At 43.2% G+C, this 18,266-nt stretch overlaps 1 protein-coding gene across 5 annotated transcripts in view; it reads left to right on the plus strand.

The window, feature by feature from the left end:
• The window catches only part of wdfy4 (WDFY family member 4), a 358,785-nt gene that overhangs the window by 241,811 nt on the left and 98,708 nt on the right, over window positions 1–18,266 (plus strand). For 4 of the 5 annotated variants that reach the window (XM_072282880.1, XM_072282881.1, XM_072282885.1 and 1 more), the window contains 2 exons: window positions 12,089–12,237; window positions 15,615–15,763. In XM_072282880.1, coding sequence (XP_072138981.1) covers window positions 12,089–12,237; window positions 15,615–15,763 — 298 coding nt within the window. The remainder of the gene's footprint in view (window positions 1–12,088; window positions 12,238–15,614; window positions 15,764–18,266) is intronic. The other variant, XM_072282882.1, reaches the window with a different exon arrangement.

An 18,266-nucleotide genomic window follows, 5' to 3' on the forward strand; every position in this document is an offset into this window, starting at 1 on the left:
GGTAAGCACTTCTGGATGTTTTGCAAACTTAAATGCACTAGAGATATTTTAGAAACAGTTTCTTCCCCTCCAATCAGATTTCTGAACGATCATAAATGCAAAATATAAAACGATCATAAACATGAAGATGCAGGACTGAAGGTGCTCTATTTAAATGTACATAGCATTCGGAATAAGGTGGACGAACTCATGGTGCAATTAGAGATTGGTCGGTATGACCTGGTGGGCATAACCAACAAATGGCTGGAAAAAGGCCATAGTGGGAACTTAACCAAAAGGTATACGTACTTCGTATCAAAGAGACAGGCAGGAAGGCATTGGCGGTGGTGTGGCTCTGTTGGTAACAGATGGAATTATATCTTTAGAAAGAGGAGACATAGGGTCAGAAAATGTTGAATCTTTGTGGGTGGAGTTAAGAAACAGAAAGGGTAAAAAGACCATGATGGGAGTCATATATAGGAATCCAAATAGTAGTCAAGATGTGGGGTTAAGATTACAAAGGGAGCTGGAAAAGCCATGTAATAAGGGTAATGTCACAATTGTAATGGGGGACTTCAATATGCAAGGGAATTGGGAAAATCAGAGAAACACAGAAACATAGAAAACCTACAGCACAATACAGGCCCTTCGGCCCATGATGCTCTGCCAAACATGTACTTACTTTAGAAATTACCTAGGGTTACCCATAGCCCTCTATTTTTCTAAGCTCCATTTACCTATCCAAGAGTCTCTTCAAAGACCCTATTGTATCCGCCTCCACCATAGTCACTAGCAGCCCATTCCACGCACTCACCACTCTCTGAGTAAAGAACTTACCCCTGATATCCCCTCTGTACCTACTTCCAAGCACCTTAAAACCATGGCCTCTCGTGTTAGCCATTTCAGCCCTGGGAAAAAGCATCTGACTATCCACATGATCAATGCCTCTCATCATCTTATACACCTCTGTCAGGTCACCTCTCATCCTCCATCGCTCCAAGGAGAAAAGGCCAAGCTCACTCAACCTATTCTCATAAGATATGCTCCCCAATCCAGGAAACATCCTTGTAAGTCTCCTCTGCACCCTTTCTATAGTTTCCACATCCTTCCTACAGTGAGGTGACTAGAACTGAGCGCAGTACTCCAAGTGGGGTCTGACCAGGGTTCTATACAGCTGTAACATTACCTCTTGGCTCTTGAACTCAATCCCATGGTTGATGAAGGCCAATGCACTGTATGCCTTCTTAACCACAGAGTCAACCTGCACAACAGCTTTGAGTGTCCTATGGATTCGGACCCCAAGATCCCTCTGATCCTCCACACTGCCAAGAGTTTTACCATTAATGCTATATTCTGCCATCATATTTGACCTACCAGAATGAACCACCTCACACTTATCCGGGTTGAACTCCATCTGCCACTTCTCAGCCCAGTTTTGCATCCTATCGATGTCCTGTTATAACCGCTGACAGCCCTCCACACTATCCACAACATCCCCAACCTTTGTGTCATCAGCAAATTTACTAACCCATCCCTCCACTTCCTCATCCAGGTCATTTATAAAAATCACAAAGAGAAGGGGTCCCAGAACAGATCCGTGAGACACTCTACTGGTGACTGACCTCCCTGCAGAATATCACCCATCTACAACACACTTTGCCTTCTGTGGGCAAGCCAGTTCTGGATCCACAAAGCAATGTCCCTTGGATCCCACGCCTCCTTACTTTCTCAATAAGCCTTGCAGATTCGGGTTGGTGTCAGGCAAAGTCTGTGGATCAGGTTGGCGTCAGATCGCAAGCGAGGGAATTTGTTGAATGCCTACGAGATAGCTTTTTTGAGGAGCCTGTGCTTGAGCCTACTTGGGAAAGACTATCTTAGATTGGCTTTTGTGTAATAACCCAGATCTTATTAAGGAGCTTAATATAAAGGAACCCTGAAGAGACAGTGATCATGATATGATTGAATTCATACTGTAATTTGGGGGGGAGAAGCACAGGCCACATTTATCAACATCAGAATAAAATAAAGGGAATTACAGAAGCATGAGAGAGGAGCTTGCCCAGGTGGATTGGAGGAGGGTACAGGAGGGGATGATGGCAGAGCAGAGATGGCTGAAGTTTCTGGAAATAGTTCATAAGGTGCAGGATAGATATGTCTCGCAGAAGAAGTAGTTCTCAAATGGTAGAGGTAGGCAACAGTGGCTGACAAAGGAAGTTAAGGACAGCATAAAAACCAAGGAAAGGACATATAAGGTAGCAAAAGTGAATGGGAAGTTGAATGATTGGGAAGCTTTTAAAATCCAACAAAAGGCAACCAAAAAAGCTATAAGAAGGGAAAAGATGAAATATGAGGGCAGACTATGCAATAATATAGAATAGATACTACATTTTTTTCAGTTATATAAAGAATAAAAGGAAGGTGAGGGCTGACATTGGACAACTGAAGAATGATGCTGGTGAGGTACTAACTGGGGACAAAGAAGCGCTGTTGATATTACAAAGGAAAAAGTGCAAGACAAAATGAAAAGTCTTAAGGTGGATAAGTCACCTGGACCAAATGGACTACATCCCAGAGCCCTGAGAAAGATTGCTGAAGAGATAACGGATTCATTGTTCATGATCTTTCAAGAATCACTTGCAGCAGGACTTAGACAAATTGGAAGAATGGGCAAAAAAGTGGCAGGTGGAATACAGTGTTGGGAAATGTACGATAATGCATTTTGGTAAAAAGAACAGTAGTGCAAACTATTATCTAAATAGGGAGAAGGTTCAAATATCAGAGGGGCAGAGGGACTTAGGAGTCCTCGTGCAAGACATCCCGAAAGTTAATTTAGAGGTTGAGTCTGTGGTAAAGAAGACAAATGCAATGTTGGCATGCCTTTCAAGGGGAATAGAATATAAAAGCAAGGAGATAATGCTAAGGCTTTATAAGACACTAGTTAAGCCGCACTTGGAGTACTGTCAACAACTTTAGGCCCCATGTCTCAGAAAGGATATGTTGTCATTGGTGAGAGTCTAGAGGAGGTTCATGAGATTCTGGGATTGAAGGGGTTAACATATGCAGAACATTTGGCAGCTTTGGCCCTGTACTCAATGGAATTTAGATCTCAATGGAACCTACCAATTATTGAAAGGACTAGATAGGTTGGATGTAGAGAAAGTGTTTCCTATGGTGGGGGGTATCTAGAACTAGAGGGCATAGCCTCAAAATTGAGGGGCGACTTTTTAGAACAGAAGTAAGGAGGAATTTTTTTAGCCAGAGAGTAGTGAATCTATGGAATGCTTTGCCACAGAAAGCTGTGGAGGCCAAGTCCTTGGGTATATTTGAGGCCGAGGTTGATAGTTTCCTGATTAATCAGGTCATCAAAGGATATGGCGAGAAAGCAGGTAATTGAGGTTGAGTGAACCATATAACCATATAACAATTACAGCACGGAAACAGGCATCTTGGCCCTTCTAGTCCGTGCTGAATGCATACTCTCACCTAGTCCCACTGACCTGCACTCAACCCATAACCCTCCATTCCTTTCCTGTCCATATAGCTATCTAGTTTTACTTTAAATGACAATATTGAACCTGCCTCTACCACTTCTGCTGGAAGCTCGTTCCACACAGCTACCACTCTCTGAGTAAAGAAGTTCCCCCTCATGTTACCCCTAAACTTTTGCCCCCTAACTCTCAACTCATGTCCTCTTGTTTGAATCTCCCCGACTCTCAATGAAAAAAGCCTATCCATGTCAACTCTATCTATCCCCCTCATAATCTTAAATACCTCTATCAAGTCCCCCCTCAACCTTCTATGTTCCAAAGAATAAAGACCCAACTTGTTCAACCTTTCTCTGTAACTTAGATGCTGAAACCCAGGTAACGTTCTCGTAAATCTTCTCTGTACTCTCCCTATTTTATTGACATCTTTCCTATAATTCGGTGACCAGAACTGTACACAATACTCCAAATTTGGCCTTACCAATGCCTTGTACAATTTTAACATTACATCCCAACTCCTATACTCAATGCTCTGATTTATAAAGGCCAGCATACCAAAAGCTTTCTTCACCACCCTATCCACATGAGATTCCACCTTCAGGGAACTATGCACCATTATTCCTAGATCCCTCTGTTCTACTGTATTCTTCAATGCCCTACCATTTACCATGTATGTTCTATTTTGATTAGTCCTACCAAAATGTAGCACCTCACATTTATCAGCGTTAAACTCCATCTGCCATCTTTCAGCCCACTGTTCTAACTGGCCTAAATCTCTCTGCAAGCTTTGAAAATCTACTTCATTATCCGCAACGCCACCTATCTTAGTATCATCTGCATACTTACTAATCCAATTTACCACCCCATCATCCAGATCATTAATGTATATGACAAACAACTTTGGACCCAGTACAGATCCCTGAGGCACACCACTAATCACCGGCCTCCAATTTGACAAACAGATATCCACCACTACTCTCTGGCGTCTCCTATCCAGCCACTGCTGAATCCATTTTACTACTTCAATATTAATACCTAATGATTGAACCTTCCTAACTAACCTTCCGTGTGGAACCTTGTCAAAGTCCATATAGACAACAACCACCGTTTTACCCTCAACAACTTTCCTAGTAACCTCTTCAATGTCAAACATGACCATCCACGCACAAATCCATGTTGACTGTTCCTAATCAGACCCTGTCTATCCAGATAATTATATATACCATCTCTAAGAATACTTTCCATCAACTTACCCACCATTGACATCAAACTCACAGGCCGTTAATTGCTAAGTTTACTCTTAGAACCCTTTTTAAACAATGGAACAACATGTGCAATACGCCAATCCCCCGCACCATCCCCGTTTCAAATGACATTTGGAATATTTCTGTCAGAGCCCCTGCTATTTCTACACTAAACTTCCCTCAAGTTCCTAGGGAATATACTGTCAGGACCCGGAGACTTATCCACTTTATATTCCTTAAAAGCGCCTGTACTTCCTCTTCTTTAATCATCATAGTTTCCATAACTTCCCTACCTGTTTCCCCTACCTTACACAATTCAATATCCTTCTCCTTAGTGAATACCGAAGAAAAGAAATTGCTCAAAAGCTTCCCCCATCTCTTCTGGTTCCACACATAGCTGTCCACTCTGATTCTCTAATTTTATCCCTCACTATCCTTTTGCTATTAATATAACTGTAGAAATCCTTTGGATTTATTTTCACCTTACTTGCCAAAGCAACCTCGTATCTTCTTTTAGCTTTTCTAATTTCTTTCTTAAGATTCTTTTTACATTCTTTATATTCCTTGAGCACCTCATTTACTCCATGCTGCCTATATTTATTGTAGATCTCTCTCTTTTTCAGAACCAAGTTTCCAATATCCCTTGAAAAACATGGCTTTCTCAAACTTTTAACCTTTCCTTTCATCCTAACAGGAGCTCAGAGATTTTGTACCCTCAGAATTTCACCTTTAAATGACCTCCATTTCTCTATTACATCCTTCCTATAAAACAAATTGTCCCAATCCACTCCTTCTAAATCCTTTCGCATCTCCTCAAAGTTAGCCTTTCTCCAATCAAAAATCTCAACTCTGGGTCCAGACCTATCCTTTTCCATAATTTCATTGAAACTAATGGCATTGTGATCACCGGACCCAAAGTGCTCCCCAACACACTCCTCCGTCACCTGACCTATCTCATTCCCTAACACAGTATGGGCTTCCCAGTCTATGTGTGGAAAATTAAGATCTCCCACAATCACAACCTTGTGCTTGCTACAAATATCTGCTATCTCCTAACAAATTTGCTCCTCTAATTCTCGCTCCACATTAGGTGATCTATAACATACCCCTATAAGTGTTACTACACCTTTCCCATTCCTCAATTCCACCCAAATAGCCTTCCTAGACGAGCTCTCTAATCTATCCTGCCATGATGGATTAGCCATGATGGAATGGTGGAGCAAACTCGATGGGCTGGATGGCCTAATTCTGCTTCTGTGTCTTATGCTCTTTTGCTCTTATAAAACCATAAGGTATAGGAGCAGAATTAGGTGATTTGGCCCATCAAGTCTGTTGTGCTATTTCATCATGACTGATCCATTTTGCCTCTCAGCCCCATTCTGCGGCCTTCTCCCCATATAAGACCATAAGACCATAAGACAAAGGAGCAGAAGTCGGCCATTCGGCCCATCGAGTCTGCTCCGTCATTTTATCATGAGCTGATCCATTCTCCCATTTAGTCCCAGTCCCTCACCTTCTCACCATAACCTTTGATGCCCTGCCTACTCAGATACCTGTCAATCTCTTCCTTAAGTATACCCAATGACTTGGCCTCCACTGCTGCCTGTGGCAACAAATTCCATAGATTCACCACCCTCTGGCTAAAAAAATTTCTTCGCATCTCTGTTTGGAATGGTTGCCCTTCAATCCTTAAGTCATGCCCTCTCATACTAGACTCCCCAATCATGGGAAACAACTTTGCCACATCCACTCTGTCCATGCCTCTCAACATTCGAAATGTTTCTATGAGGTCTCCCCTTATTCTTCTAAACTCCAAGGAATACAGTCCAAGAGCAGACAAACATACCTCATATGTTAACCCTCTCATTCCCGCAATCATTCTAGTGAATCTTCTCTGTACCCTTTCCAACGTCAGCACATCCTTTCTTAAATAAGGAGACCAAAACTGCTCACAGTACTCCAACTGAGGTCTCACCAGCGCCTTATAGAGCCTCAACATCACATCCCTGCTCCTATACTCTATTCCTCTAGAAATGAATGCCAACATTGCATTCGCCTTCTTCACTACCGACTCAACCTGGAGGTTAACTTTAAGGGAATCCTGTACAAGGACTCCCAAGTCCCGTTGCATCTCAGAACTTTGAATTCTCTCTCCATTTAAATAATAGTCTGCCCGTTTATTTCTTCTGCCAAAGTGCATAACCATACACTTTCCAACATTGTATTTCAATATCACTTCATGCCCTGACTATTCAATAATCTACCAACCTCTGCCTTCAATATATCAATGTCTTAGGCTGCACAGCCACCTGTGGCAACAAATTCCACAGATTCACCACCCTCTGGCTAAAGAAATTCATGCTCATCTCTGTTCTAAAAGGTGGATCTCTATCCTGAGGCTGTGTCCTGTGGTGTTAGACTACCCTGCCATAGGAAACATCCTTTCCACATCCACTGTATGAATGCCTTTCAACATTTGAAGGTTTCAATGAAATTCCTCCTTCATTCTTTTGAATTCCAGTGAGTAGAGGCCCAAAGACATCAAATAATACTCATATGACAAACCTTTCAATCCCGGTGTAATTTTTATAAACCTCCTTTGAGCCCTCTGCAAAGTCAATACATGCTTTCTTAGATAAAAGTCCTTCTGCAGCCTCTTTCTTCCTCAAAAGTACCTGTCCCTCCACCTGTCTTTGTATCATCCGCTAACTTGGCCGCAAAACCATCAATTCCATCATCCAACTCATTCACATATAACGTAAAAAGAAGCGGTCCTCACACAGACCCGTGTGGAGCACCACTAGTCACTGGCAGCCAACCAAAAAGCTAGTCATCATGAATATTTGTTGTTCCATTTTTTGAAATTTTTTTTTATTATTTATGTCTTTGCACTGCACAGTTGCTGCATAAACAACACATTTCACATCATATAAGTCAGTATTTTTTTCAAATCTTTTTATTGTTATATTATACAGGAAAAATAACATGAGTACATTGAAGTAACAACACTTACAATGCCTCAAAAAATTATCTTAAAGATTGAAAAAAAATTTTGTGATAACAAAAAAAATTCTACTAAGCAGAAAAATATAAGTCAGTATTAAATAAACTAACTGATACGGATATTCCACCTGTGAGATGCAGTTTGATCACTTCTGATAGTAATTCTGCTTTTTCCATGTACACCTCCTCAAAGTTCAAAGTAAATTTATCATGAAAGTACATATATGTTACCATATACTGCCTTGAGATTAATTTCCTTGCATAAAGGAACACAATAGAATTGACTAAAAAGCTGTACATTAACAAAGACAAACAAATGCCAAGGTGCCTGTGATGCTGCTGCAGGTACGTTTTTCATTGCATCTGTGCACACATGTGCTTGTGCATCTGACAATAAAGTCGACTTTGACTTTGTGCTCAGAGATGCTAGGATCTGAGGCCATAAACTCAGAAAAAGAGGATGTCCCTTTGGAACTGAGGTGAAAGTCAGTCAAATTTCAAAGTAAATTTATTATCAAAACACATATATCTCATCACATACTACCCTAAGATTCATTTACTTGGGGCATTCATGGTAGAACAAAGAAATATAATACAATCAATGAAGCACACTTAAGCAAGACTGACAAGCAATCAAGGTGCAAATGAAGACAAAACTGTGCAAATACAAAAAAAAAATAAATAAATAGTAAATAAATAATATTGGGAAGAAAGTGACTGCAAAGGGACTCTGTGGGTGTGGAATCAGTTCAGTGTTGAGGTGTATGAGGTTATCTATGCTGGTTCAGCAACCAGAGTGTGGTGAATCTGTATAACTCATTGAACATAGAACATAGAATAGTACGGCACAGTACAGGCCCTTCGGACCACAATGTTATGCTGACCCTCAAACCCTGCCTCCCATATAACCCCCCACAGATTCCTCCATATATCTGTCTAGTAGTCTCTTAAACTTCACTAGTGTATCTGCCTCCACCACTGACTCAGGCAGTGCATTCCACGCACCAACCACTCTCTGAGTAAAAAACCTTCCTCTAATATCCCCCTTGAACTTCCCACCCCTTACCTTAAAGCCATGTCCTCTTGTATTGAGCAGTGGTGCCCTGGGGAAGAGGCGCTGGCTATCCACTCTATCTATTCCTCTTATTATCTTGTACACCTCTATCATGTCTCCTCTCATCCTCCTTCTCTCCAAAGAGTAAAGCCCTAGCTCCCTTAATCTCTGATCATAATGCATACTCTCTAAACCAGGCAGCATCCTGCTAAGTCTCCTCTGTACCCTTTCCAATGCTTCCACATCCTTCCTATAGTGAGGTGACCAGAACTGGACACAGTACTCCAAGTGTGGCCTAACCAGAGTTTTATAGAGCTGCATTATTACATCGCGACTCTTAAACTCTATCCCTCGACTTATGAAAGCCAACACCCCATAAGCTTTCTTAACTACCCTATCCACCTGTGAGGCAACTTTCAGGGATCTGTGGACATGTACCCCGAGATCCCTCTCCTCCTCCACACTACCAAGTATCCTGCCATTTACTTTGTACTCTGCCTTGGAGTTTGTCCTTCCAAAGTGTACCACCTCACACTTCTCCGGGTTGAACTCCATCTGCCACTGACAGCTGTGGAGGCTGTCACTGGGTGTATTAAAGGCAGAGATTGATAGGTTCTTGATTGGTAAGGGGGGGTTAAGGGTTACAGGGTGAAGGTTCAAAGTTCAAAAAGTTCGAAGTAATATTTATTATCAGAGTACATACATGTCATCCCATGCAAATGTGAAATTCTTTTTCTGCGGTATACTTAGTAAGACCCAGCTGGTGGCGTAGTGGCATCAGCGTCGGACTTCGGGACGAAAGGTCCCGAGTTCGAATCCAGCTGGCTCCCTGCACACTTTCCATCCGTACTGGGTTACGAGCTGGTGATCTCTTTGGAAACTCACCCGGCAGGAGGCAGTGTAGCTGCCTCATACGTGGTTCAGCGTGGAGGGAAATTGTCCGCTAGGCGGAGAAATTCCGGAGGCGACGTAACTTTCCTTTATACTTAGTAAATCTATAGATTTACAGTAACTGTAAATTGTAAACATCAGGAACTGTTAAATGTAAACAAACTGTGTGAAATGCAGATATAAATAAATAGCAATAAGAAACGAGTGTGAAATAACAGTATAACAGACTCCTTAAATGAATGTAGCTATCCTCTTTTGTTCAAGAGCCTGGTGGCTGAGTGGTAGTAACTGTTCCTGATCCTGGTGGTGTGAGTCCTGAGGCTCCTGTACCTTCTACCTGATGGCAGCAGTGAGAAAAGAGCATGGCCTGGGTGGTGAGGATCTCTGATGATGGATGCTGCTTTTCTACAGCAATGTTTCATGTGGATGTACTCAATGGTTGGTGGGTTTTACCCGTGATGTACTGGGCCAAATCCACTACCTTTTGTAGTATTTTCCACTCAAAGGCATTGGTGTTCCCGTACCAGACTGTAATGCAGCCAGTCAGCACACTTTCCACCACACATCTATAAAAATTTGCCATGTTTGTCTATAAAGATTTTCAATGACATGCCAAACCTCCCCAGACTCCGGAGGAAGTAGAGGTGCTGTTGTGCTTTCTTCGCAATTATATTTATATGATATGTCCAGGACAGGTATTCTGATATAATGACACTGGAATTTAATGTTACAGACTCTCTCTACTTCTGATCCTCCGATGATTAGTCATAGTCATACTTTATTGGTCCCGGGGGAAATTGGTTTTCATTACAGTTGCACCATAAATAATAAATAGCAATAGAACATAAATAGTTAAATAGTAATATGTAAGTTATGCCAGTAAATTATGAAATAAGTCCAGGACCAGCCTATCGGCTCAGGGTGTCTGACCCTCCAAGGGAGGAGTTGTAAAGTTTGATGGCCACAGGCAGGAATGACTTACTATGACGCTCTGTGTTGCATCTCGGTGGAATGAGTCTCTGGCTGAATGTACTCCTGTGCCCAACCAGTACATTATGTAGTGGATGGGAGACATTGTCCAAGATGGCATGCAACTTGGACAGCATCCTCTTTTCAGGCACCACCGCCAGAGAGTCCAGTTCCATCCCCACAACATCACTGGCCTTACGAATGAGTTTGTTGATTCTGTTGGTGTCTGCTACCCTCAGCCTGCTGCCCCAGCACACAACAGCAAACATAATCGCACTGGCCACCACAGACTCGTAGAACATCCTCAGCATTGTCTGACAGATGTTAAAGGAGCTCAGTCTCCTCAGGAAATAGAGACGGCTCTGACCCTTCTTGTAGACAGCCTCAGTGTTCTTTAACCAGTCCAGTTTACTGTCAATTCGTATCCCCAGGTACTTGTAATCCTCCACCATGTCCACACTGACCCCCTGGATGGAAACAGGGGTCACTGGTACCTTAGCCCTCCTCAAGTCTACCACCAGCTCCTTAGTCTTTTTCACATTAAACTGCAGATAATTCTGCTCACACCATGTGACAAAGTTTCCTACCGTAGCCCTGTACTCAGCCTCATCTCCCTTGCTGATGCATCCAACTATGGCAGAGTCATCAGAGAACTTCTGAAGATGACAAGACTCTGTGCAGTAGTTGAAGTCCGAGGTGTAAATAGTGAAGAGAAAGAGATTACTGGTTCATGACCCTTTGGTTTCCCTCTCCTGAAGCCTACAATCAGTTCCTTGGTCTTATTGACATTGAGTGAGAGGTTGTTGTTATTAAATCTCCCTCCTGAATGCTGATTCATCACCACCTTTGATACAGCCCACAACAGTGGGGTCATATAAGGTGAGAGAATGGAGCTGAAAAAAATCACCCTTGACTGAATAAAGGAATAGACTCAATGGATCAAAAGCAGCATCTATTATCAAAAAGCACCACCATCTAGTCCACGTTCTCTTCTCACTGCTGCCATCAGGAAGGAGATACAGGAGCCTTCGGTCACACACCACCAGGTTCTGGAACAATTATTACCCTTTAACCACACAGGCTCTCGCACGAGTGTGGATAAGTTCACTCACCTCAACTCTGAAATGATTCCATAAGCTATGGACTCACTTTCAAGCACTCTACAACTCATGTTCTCAATATTATTCATTACTTATTTATTATGATTGTTAGATTTTTTTAGCCTCTGCATCTTGTCCTCTTTTACACATTGGTTGTCAGTCTTTTTTCATTGGTGCTATTGTATTTCTTTGCTCTACTGTGACTGCCTGCAGGAAAGTGACTCTTTGAAGAGTATATAGACACATAGGTAGCTTGATAATAAATTTACTTTGAACTTTGAATGGCCTAGTTCTGCTCATATATGTGATGGTCTAATGGAATTTATCAGAAAATAGCAGAGTCAGTGTTAATGCTGGTTCCAGCAGGGGAGATCAACATCGATGAAGAGAGCGTTGATTGCACGCAGTTAACCTTCTTCCCTGCTCTTGCTGAAAGTATCCAGTCCGAGGAGTTCTTTGAGCAGTGTGTGGAGCGACAAGCCATTCTCGAGGGTCTGGATGAGAAAGAGAAGGTATGGGTATAATTTCGACTGTTGGAAGTTGATGCATCATATTATTAGGATTGTTCCTGAAGCCAAATTGATTCAACACAGAATAGTTTATTTAAGTTTCAGAGATTTATGAAGGTTTTAAGTTTAAGTTGCCTTGTGAGGAGAATATACTGATTACACCCAGAGGGCATTTCAAAAACTCCACCGCTGCTCTCCCACAGCTGCCAGGGCATTTGTGGCTTTCGTCACACTTTGCCAGCACAAGGGCTTAAGCTATAAACAAGGCAAAAGGAAAAACTATTGTAGAAATTATCGTGCTGAAAGAAGATTCCCCCCCCCCAATAAATATTTAGTGGTGTTGGTGTGGATTTGGCAGTGGGGAGTGTGGTGCTTTAAGGTGTAGTGTCCTGTGGCCTCCAGCACCTCTACTCTGGAAAGTTCCCTCCAAACTCCACATATTTCAGGAGGAGAAGGCAGGAACAAAAGGTTGTCATCGTTAGAGAAGAGGGCACAGATGAACAGCACAGACCAGTTGGCAGAATGGCCTGTTTTGCAGATAGATAAAACATGATGAAATAAAAGCATTATAGCACATAATTCTCTGTAACTCTGCCATCTCCAATGGGATCCCATTACCAAGCTCATCTTTCCCTACCCCCCTGCCCTCCACTTTCTGCTTTCTGCAGGAATCACTCCCTAGGTGACTCCCTTGTCCACCTGCAGCTCCTCTCCCCGGTTTCGCCTGTCACCTCGCACCTTGTACTTCTTCCTCCCCTCCCCCACCTTCTTGCTCTGACTTCCTCATTTATTTTTCCAGTTCTGATGAAAGGTCTCGGCCCGAAACGTCGGTTGTACTCTTTTCCATAGACGCTGCCTGGCTTGCTGAGTTCTTCCAGCATTTTGTGTGTGTTGCCTGAATTTCCAGCACCTGCAGATTTTCTCTTGTTTGCTGAATCTTTTGTGTTTTTGATGTGAATGTTGATCCTTCTGTAACTTAATTTACTGAAACCTATTAAAACAAAGTTGAATCTCCAGTTCCCTATCCCACAATTACAATGTAGTTGCTGTTTGGGCACGTGGCTAAGTGGTTAAGGCATTTGACTAGCGATCTGAAAGTCGTGAGTTTGAGCCCCGGCCGAGGCGGCGTGCAAGGCACTTAACCACACATTGCTCTGCAACGACACTGGTGCCAAACTGTATTGGCCCTTGCCCTTCCCTTGGACAACATCGGTGTCGTGGAGAGGGGAGACTTGCAGCATGGGCATCTGCCGGTCTTCCATACAACCTTGCCCAGGCCTGCGAAGAAAGTGAAGACTTTCCAGGTGCAGATCCATAGTCTCGCAAGACTAAAGGATGCCTTAACAGTTGCTGTTGACAGTATCTCCCAGATGAACAGCAATCTGTCTCTAATATTGAATATTGGACTTCATCCCTTGAGGGGGGTTTTCATATCTGGGGTAAATTTCATGGAGAAGGTTACTTTCACAGAGGGTGAGTTTTTACCACTGGGAAGTGGTATAATTGTGGGGAAGGAGCCTCTGTATTGTGGAGGGGGGGGCCTAGTATGAAGGAAGGGGTTAATTTGGAGAGAGGTTGGGTATCAGGGATTTGGATTAGTACAAGAGAAGGTTTAATTGTGAGGAATGGGATTAATATCATGGAAGGATTAATTTTCAGAAGTGGTGTTGGTTTTGAGGTGGGGAAATAGTTTTAGACAGTAAGTTTCAGAAAGAGAGTGTTTCAGGAGGAGCAACACCTCATATTCCGTCTAGGTGGTCTCCAGCCTGACGGCATGAACATCAATTTCTCCTCTCAGTAACTTTTTTCACCTCCCCCTTCCCTCTTCTTCCATTCCACACCCTGGCCTCTTACCTCTTCTCCTCACCTGCCTATCACCCCCCCCCCACCCCCACCGTAGCAATCCTTCTTCCCTTTCTTCCATGGTCCTGCCTCCTCCCCTATCAGATTCTTTCTCCTCCAGCCCTTTATCTTTCCCACCCACCTGGCTTCACCCATTGCCTTCTAGTTTGTCTTCTTTCCCCTCCCCCCACCTTTTCATTTTGTCGTCTTCCCTACCCCCTTCCTTTCCAGTCCTGATGAAGGGTCTTGGCTTGAAATGTTGACTGTCTGTTCATTTCCATTGATGCTGCCCGAGCTGCTGACCTCCTCCAGCATTTTATGTGTGCTGCTCTGGTTTTGGAGAGCATAGTTTCTTTCAAGGAACAAAGTTGGTTCCAGGAGGTAGGGTTTATTCTGAGAATATACAAAATAGGGGTAGAGGTTGGCAGTATGCCCTTTGAGCTTGGATTCAACAAGAACATGGCTGATCTCTTACCACAACACCATTTCTCACCATATTTATTGATTCCTCAAATGCACAGAGGTCAGTTAATCTCCATTTTGAGGTAAATGGCCAGTCCTACAGCCGATTTTAGTGATCCTTGTTTTAGTAATACTGCTGTGATTCCAGTGCTGCCAAATAATCAGCTGTTTGATTCCAGTGTCCCTGAATTCTGAGCTTTTTCTGATTTCAATGTACATTGACTCTGAATGCTGGATTGTGTCTGATTCCATCATCTTCTTCTTAAGCCTATCACCCCTGGGACATAGGCTGCCAACAGCAGATCGTCACAGTCCTCTGTTCTGGGCCAGTCTTTCAAGGCTTCCCAATGTAGCACACACAAGATGCTGGTGGAAATCAGCAGGTCAGGTAGCATTAATGGAAAAGAGAAAACAGTTGGCGTTTTGGGCCGAGGCCCGTCATCAGATGAAAGGTCTCAGCCCGAAATCTCGATTGTGTACTCATTTCCACAGATGCTGCCTGATCTGCTGAGTTCCTCCAGCATTTTACGTGTGTTGCTTTGAATTTGCAGATTTTCTCGTGTTTGTGCTTTTGAGGGTGTAGCCTATCTTTGTGGTGTATCCTTCCTCTCCCAGGGATGAGATCGTTGGAGCTTCTGTCAATGTTTCTGTAGCTCTGGGTTTTTACAGGATGGGTTTTCTAGCCCCCATGCCCAACCCTCCTCCTTTCCTAGCCGAGCTTGGGACCATCCATGCTGGAGTTTGTGCCTGATTCCATTCATCCAAAGTTCTGGGCTTTGCTGATTCCAGGGGCCTTGAATACTGGATTCAGTGTAACTCTGAAGATCCTAAATCCTCTCCTCAGCCAGATGCCAGTGATGTGACCATTGGCTATGTTTGATTCCAGAGGCCCTGAATACCAGGTTTAGCCTGAATCCATTGATCCTACAAACTGCATCATATTTGATTGCAGAGTTCATGACAGCTGATCATTTCCTCCTTTTCTCTATGTCCATATTTGTTGACCGTTTAGAGTTGAGGACAGGAATAAGTCTGTTTCCAACTTTGTCCCACATTAACATGGCATTCTTTCACAGATTGACTTGAAATTCTCCCTCATTGTTGCTGAAGACCATTTGCTGATGGAAAGTGTTCTGCTGTTCGGCAAAAGTCACTTCTATATTTGTGAGAATTTCACACTGTCATCGTCTGGTGATGTATACTGCACAAGGCACCATCCTTCAAGGTAATGTTGCAACTGGTGTAGTCAAGCTCTCTCCTTCTACCCCCTTCTGTTATGTTCCATACTGAGTGCAATTGTAACTATCTTACCTCCCTGGCCCATCACATTTGTGACCATGATCTCCAAGATCTGCTGTCCTACACTGTTGATTGTCCTATATTTATTGAGACTCTCTCACTTTGTTTGTGTTGCTCAAATATGTTTCCACACACTTGACCTAATTTGAATTCCACTTGTTTTATTTATTTGTCATAAGAACATCGAAACATTGAAACGCAATGATCATCACAGTTTGAAGATGTGCTGGGGGCAGCCCGCAATTGTCACCGCCAGCCCCGAGGTAGCATGCCTGCAACTCACTAACCTTAACCTCATCTGTCAGTCTTTGGATTGTGGGAGGAAACCGGAGCACCTGGAGGAAACCCATGCAGTCGCTGGGAGAACGAACACACTCCCTACAGTCAGCGGTGGGAATCAAACCGCGATCAGTGATTGCTGGCGCCGTAAAGGGATTGCGGTAACTGCCATGTTACCGTGCCGCCCTTGCTATGTTGGCACTGGAAGCATGGCGACACTTGTGGGCTGCCCAGAACAGTCTTTGCTGATTTCATTTCATGTAAGACGAGGCACTTCACTGTCAAATGCAGCTGCAGCTGGATGACCTTTGGAGGTAATAGATAGGAGCTGCAGGGAGGTATTTACCCCTAAGTTGCAGTCGGCAGGTAGCTGGGTGACTTTCAGGAGAGAGTAAGGGAATAGGCAGCCAGTGCAGAGTAGCCCTGTGGCTGTTCCCCTCCATAATAAAAAAACACTTTGGATACTGTTGGAGAGGCAACCTACTGGGGGAAGCCGCAGCAAGCAGGTCTCTTGCACTGAGTCGGTAAGTGGGGACATGAGAAGTGAATTAGTGATAGAGGATTCCATAGTCAGAGGAGCTGGCAGCAGATTCTTTGGGGGTAAAAAAGACACCTGGGTGGTATGTTGCCTCCCAGGTGCCAGGCTCAGGCATGTCTCGGATTCGGTCCCCGACATTCTAAAGGGAGAGGGGGCACAGCTGGAAGTTGTGGTATATATTGGTACCAAAAACATAGGTAGGGAAAGGGAGGAAGTCCTGAAGAGAAAATATAGGGAGTTGGGCAGAAAGCAAAAAAGCAGGACCTTCAGGATAGTAATCTCCAGTTTGCTGCCTGTGCCGCACGCCAGTGAAGATAAGTGTAGGAGGATTTGGCAAATGAATACATGGTTGAAGAATTGGGGTGGGGGAAGGGTTTCAGATTTCTGGATCATTGGGATCTCCTCTGGGGAAGGTATGACCTGTACAGAAAGGGCTAGTTACACCTGAAACCAACTGGGACCAATATCCTTGTGGACAAGTTAGCTAGAACATCTGGGGAGGGTTTAAACTAATTAGGCAGGGGAGTGGAAATTGAAATGATCAGGCTGAGGATGAGGATTTGACATACAACTAGATACAGCGTGTAGTGAGATTGAGCAAGGACAGGCAAATGATAGTGCATAATTGCAGTCAGTGCGATAAGTTAAAGTATAACCCGGGACCAAGATCAAACAGGATGATGAATGCAGGACTGGAGGTGTTATACTTGAATTCAAGCAATATATGGAATAAGGTAAGTGAACTTGTAGCACAGTTACAGATTGGCAGGTATGATGTTGAGGGCATCTGAGTCATAGCTGAAAGAAAATTACAGTTGGGAGCTTAATGTCCAAGGATACACATGTATTGAAGGGACAGGCAAGTAGGCAGAGGGGATGGGGTGGCTCTGTTGGTAAAATTGAAATCAATTCCTTAGAAAGAGGTGACATGCTGTAGGATTGAAAGATGTAGACACCTTGTAGCAGAGTTAAGAAACTGCAAGGTTAAAAAGACCCTTATGGGAGTCTTTTTATACAGGCTTCCAAATAGTAGCCAGGATGTGAGCTACAAATCACAACAGGAGATATAAAATGCAAAGTAAAATTTATTATCAGAGTACATACTTGTCACCACATACAACCATGAGATTCTTTTTCTGCAGGTGTACTTAGTAAATCTATAGAACAGTAGCTAAACTAAACTGTGAACATCAGGAACTGCTAACTGTAAACAAACTATGAAAATGCAGATAATAAACAAATAGCAATAAATAACAGGCATGAAATAACAAGCTGACAGAGACCTTAAATAAGCATAGTTATCGCCTTTTGTTCAAGAGCATGATGGTTGAGGAGTAGTAACTGTTCTTGAACCTGGTGGTGTGAGTCCTGAGGCACCTGTATCTTCTACCTGATGGCAGCAACGAGAAAAGAATTGAAGTTCTTTGATGATTGATGCTGCTTTTCTGCTTTTCCATGTTTTCTACAGCAACATTGGCATGTAAAAAGGGCAATGTTGCGATAATCATGGGGGATTTCAACATGCCGACAGACTGATGCTGGATCCCAACTGAGGAAATTTGTAAAATACCTATGAAATGGTTTTCTAGAGCACCTTGTAGTTGAGCCCACT

This window comes from Mobula birostris, chromosome 18 (genome assembly GCF_030028105.1).
Source record: "Mobula birostris isolate sMobBir1 chromosome 18, sMobBir1.hap1, whole genome shotgun sequence".
In the NCBI taxonomy this organism is placed as follows: domain Eukaryota; kingdom Metazoa; phylum Chordata; class Chondrichthyes; order Myliobatiformes; family Myliobatidae; genus Mobula; species Mobula birostris.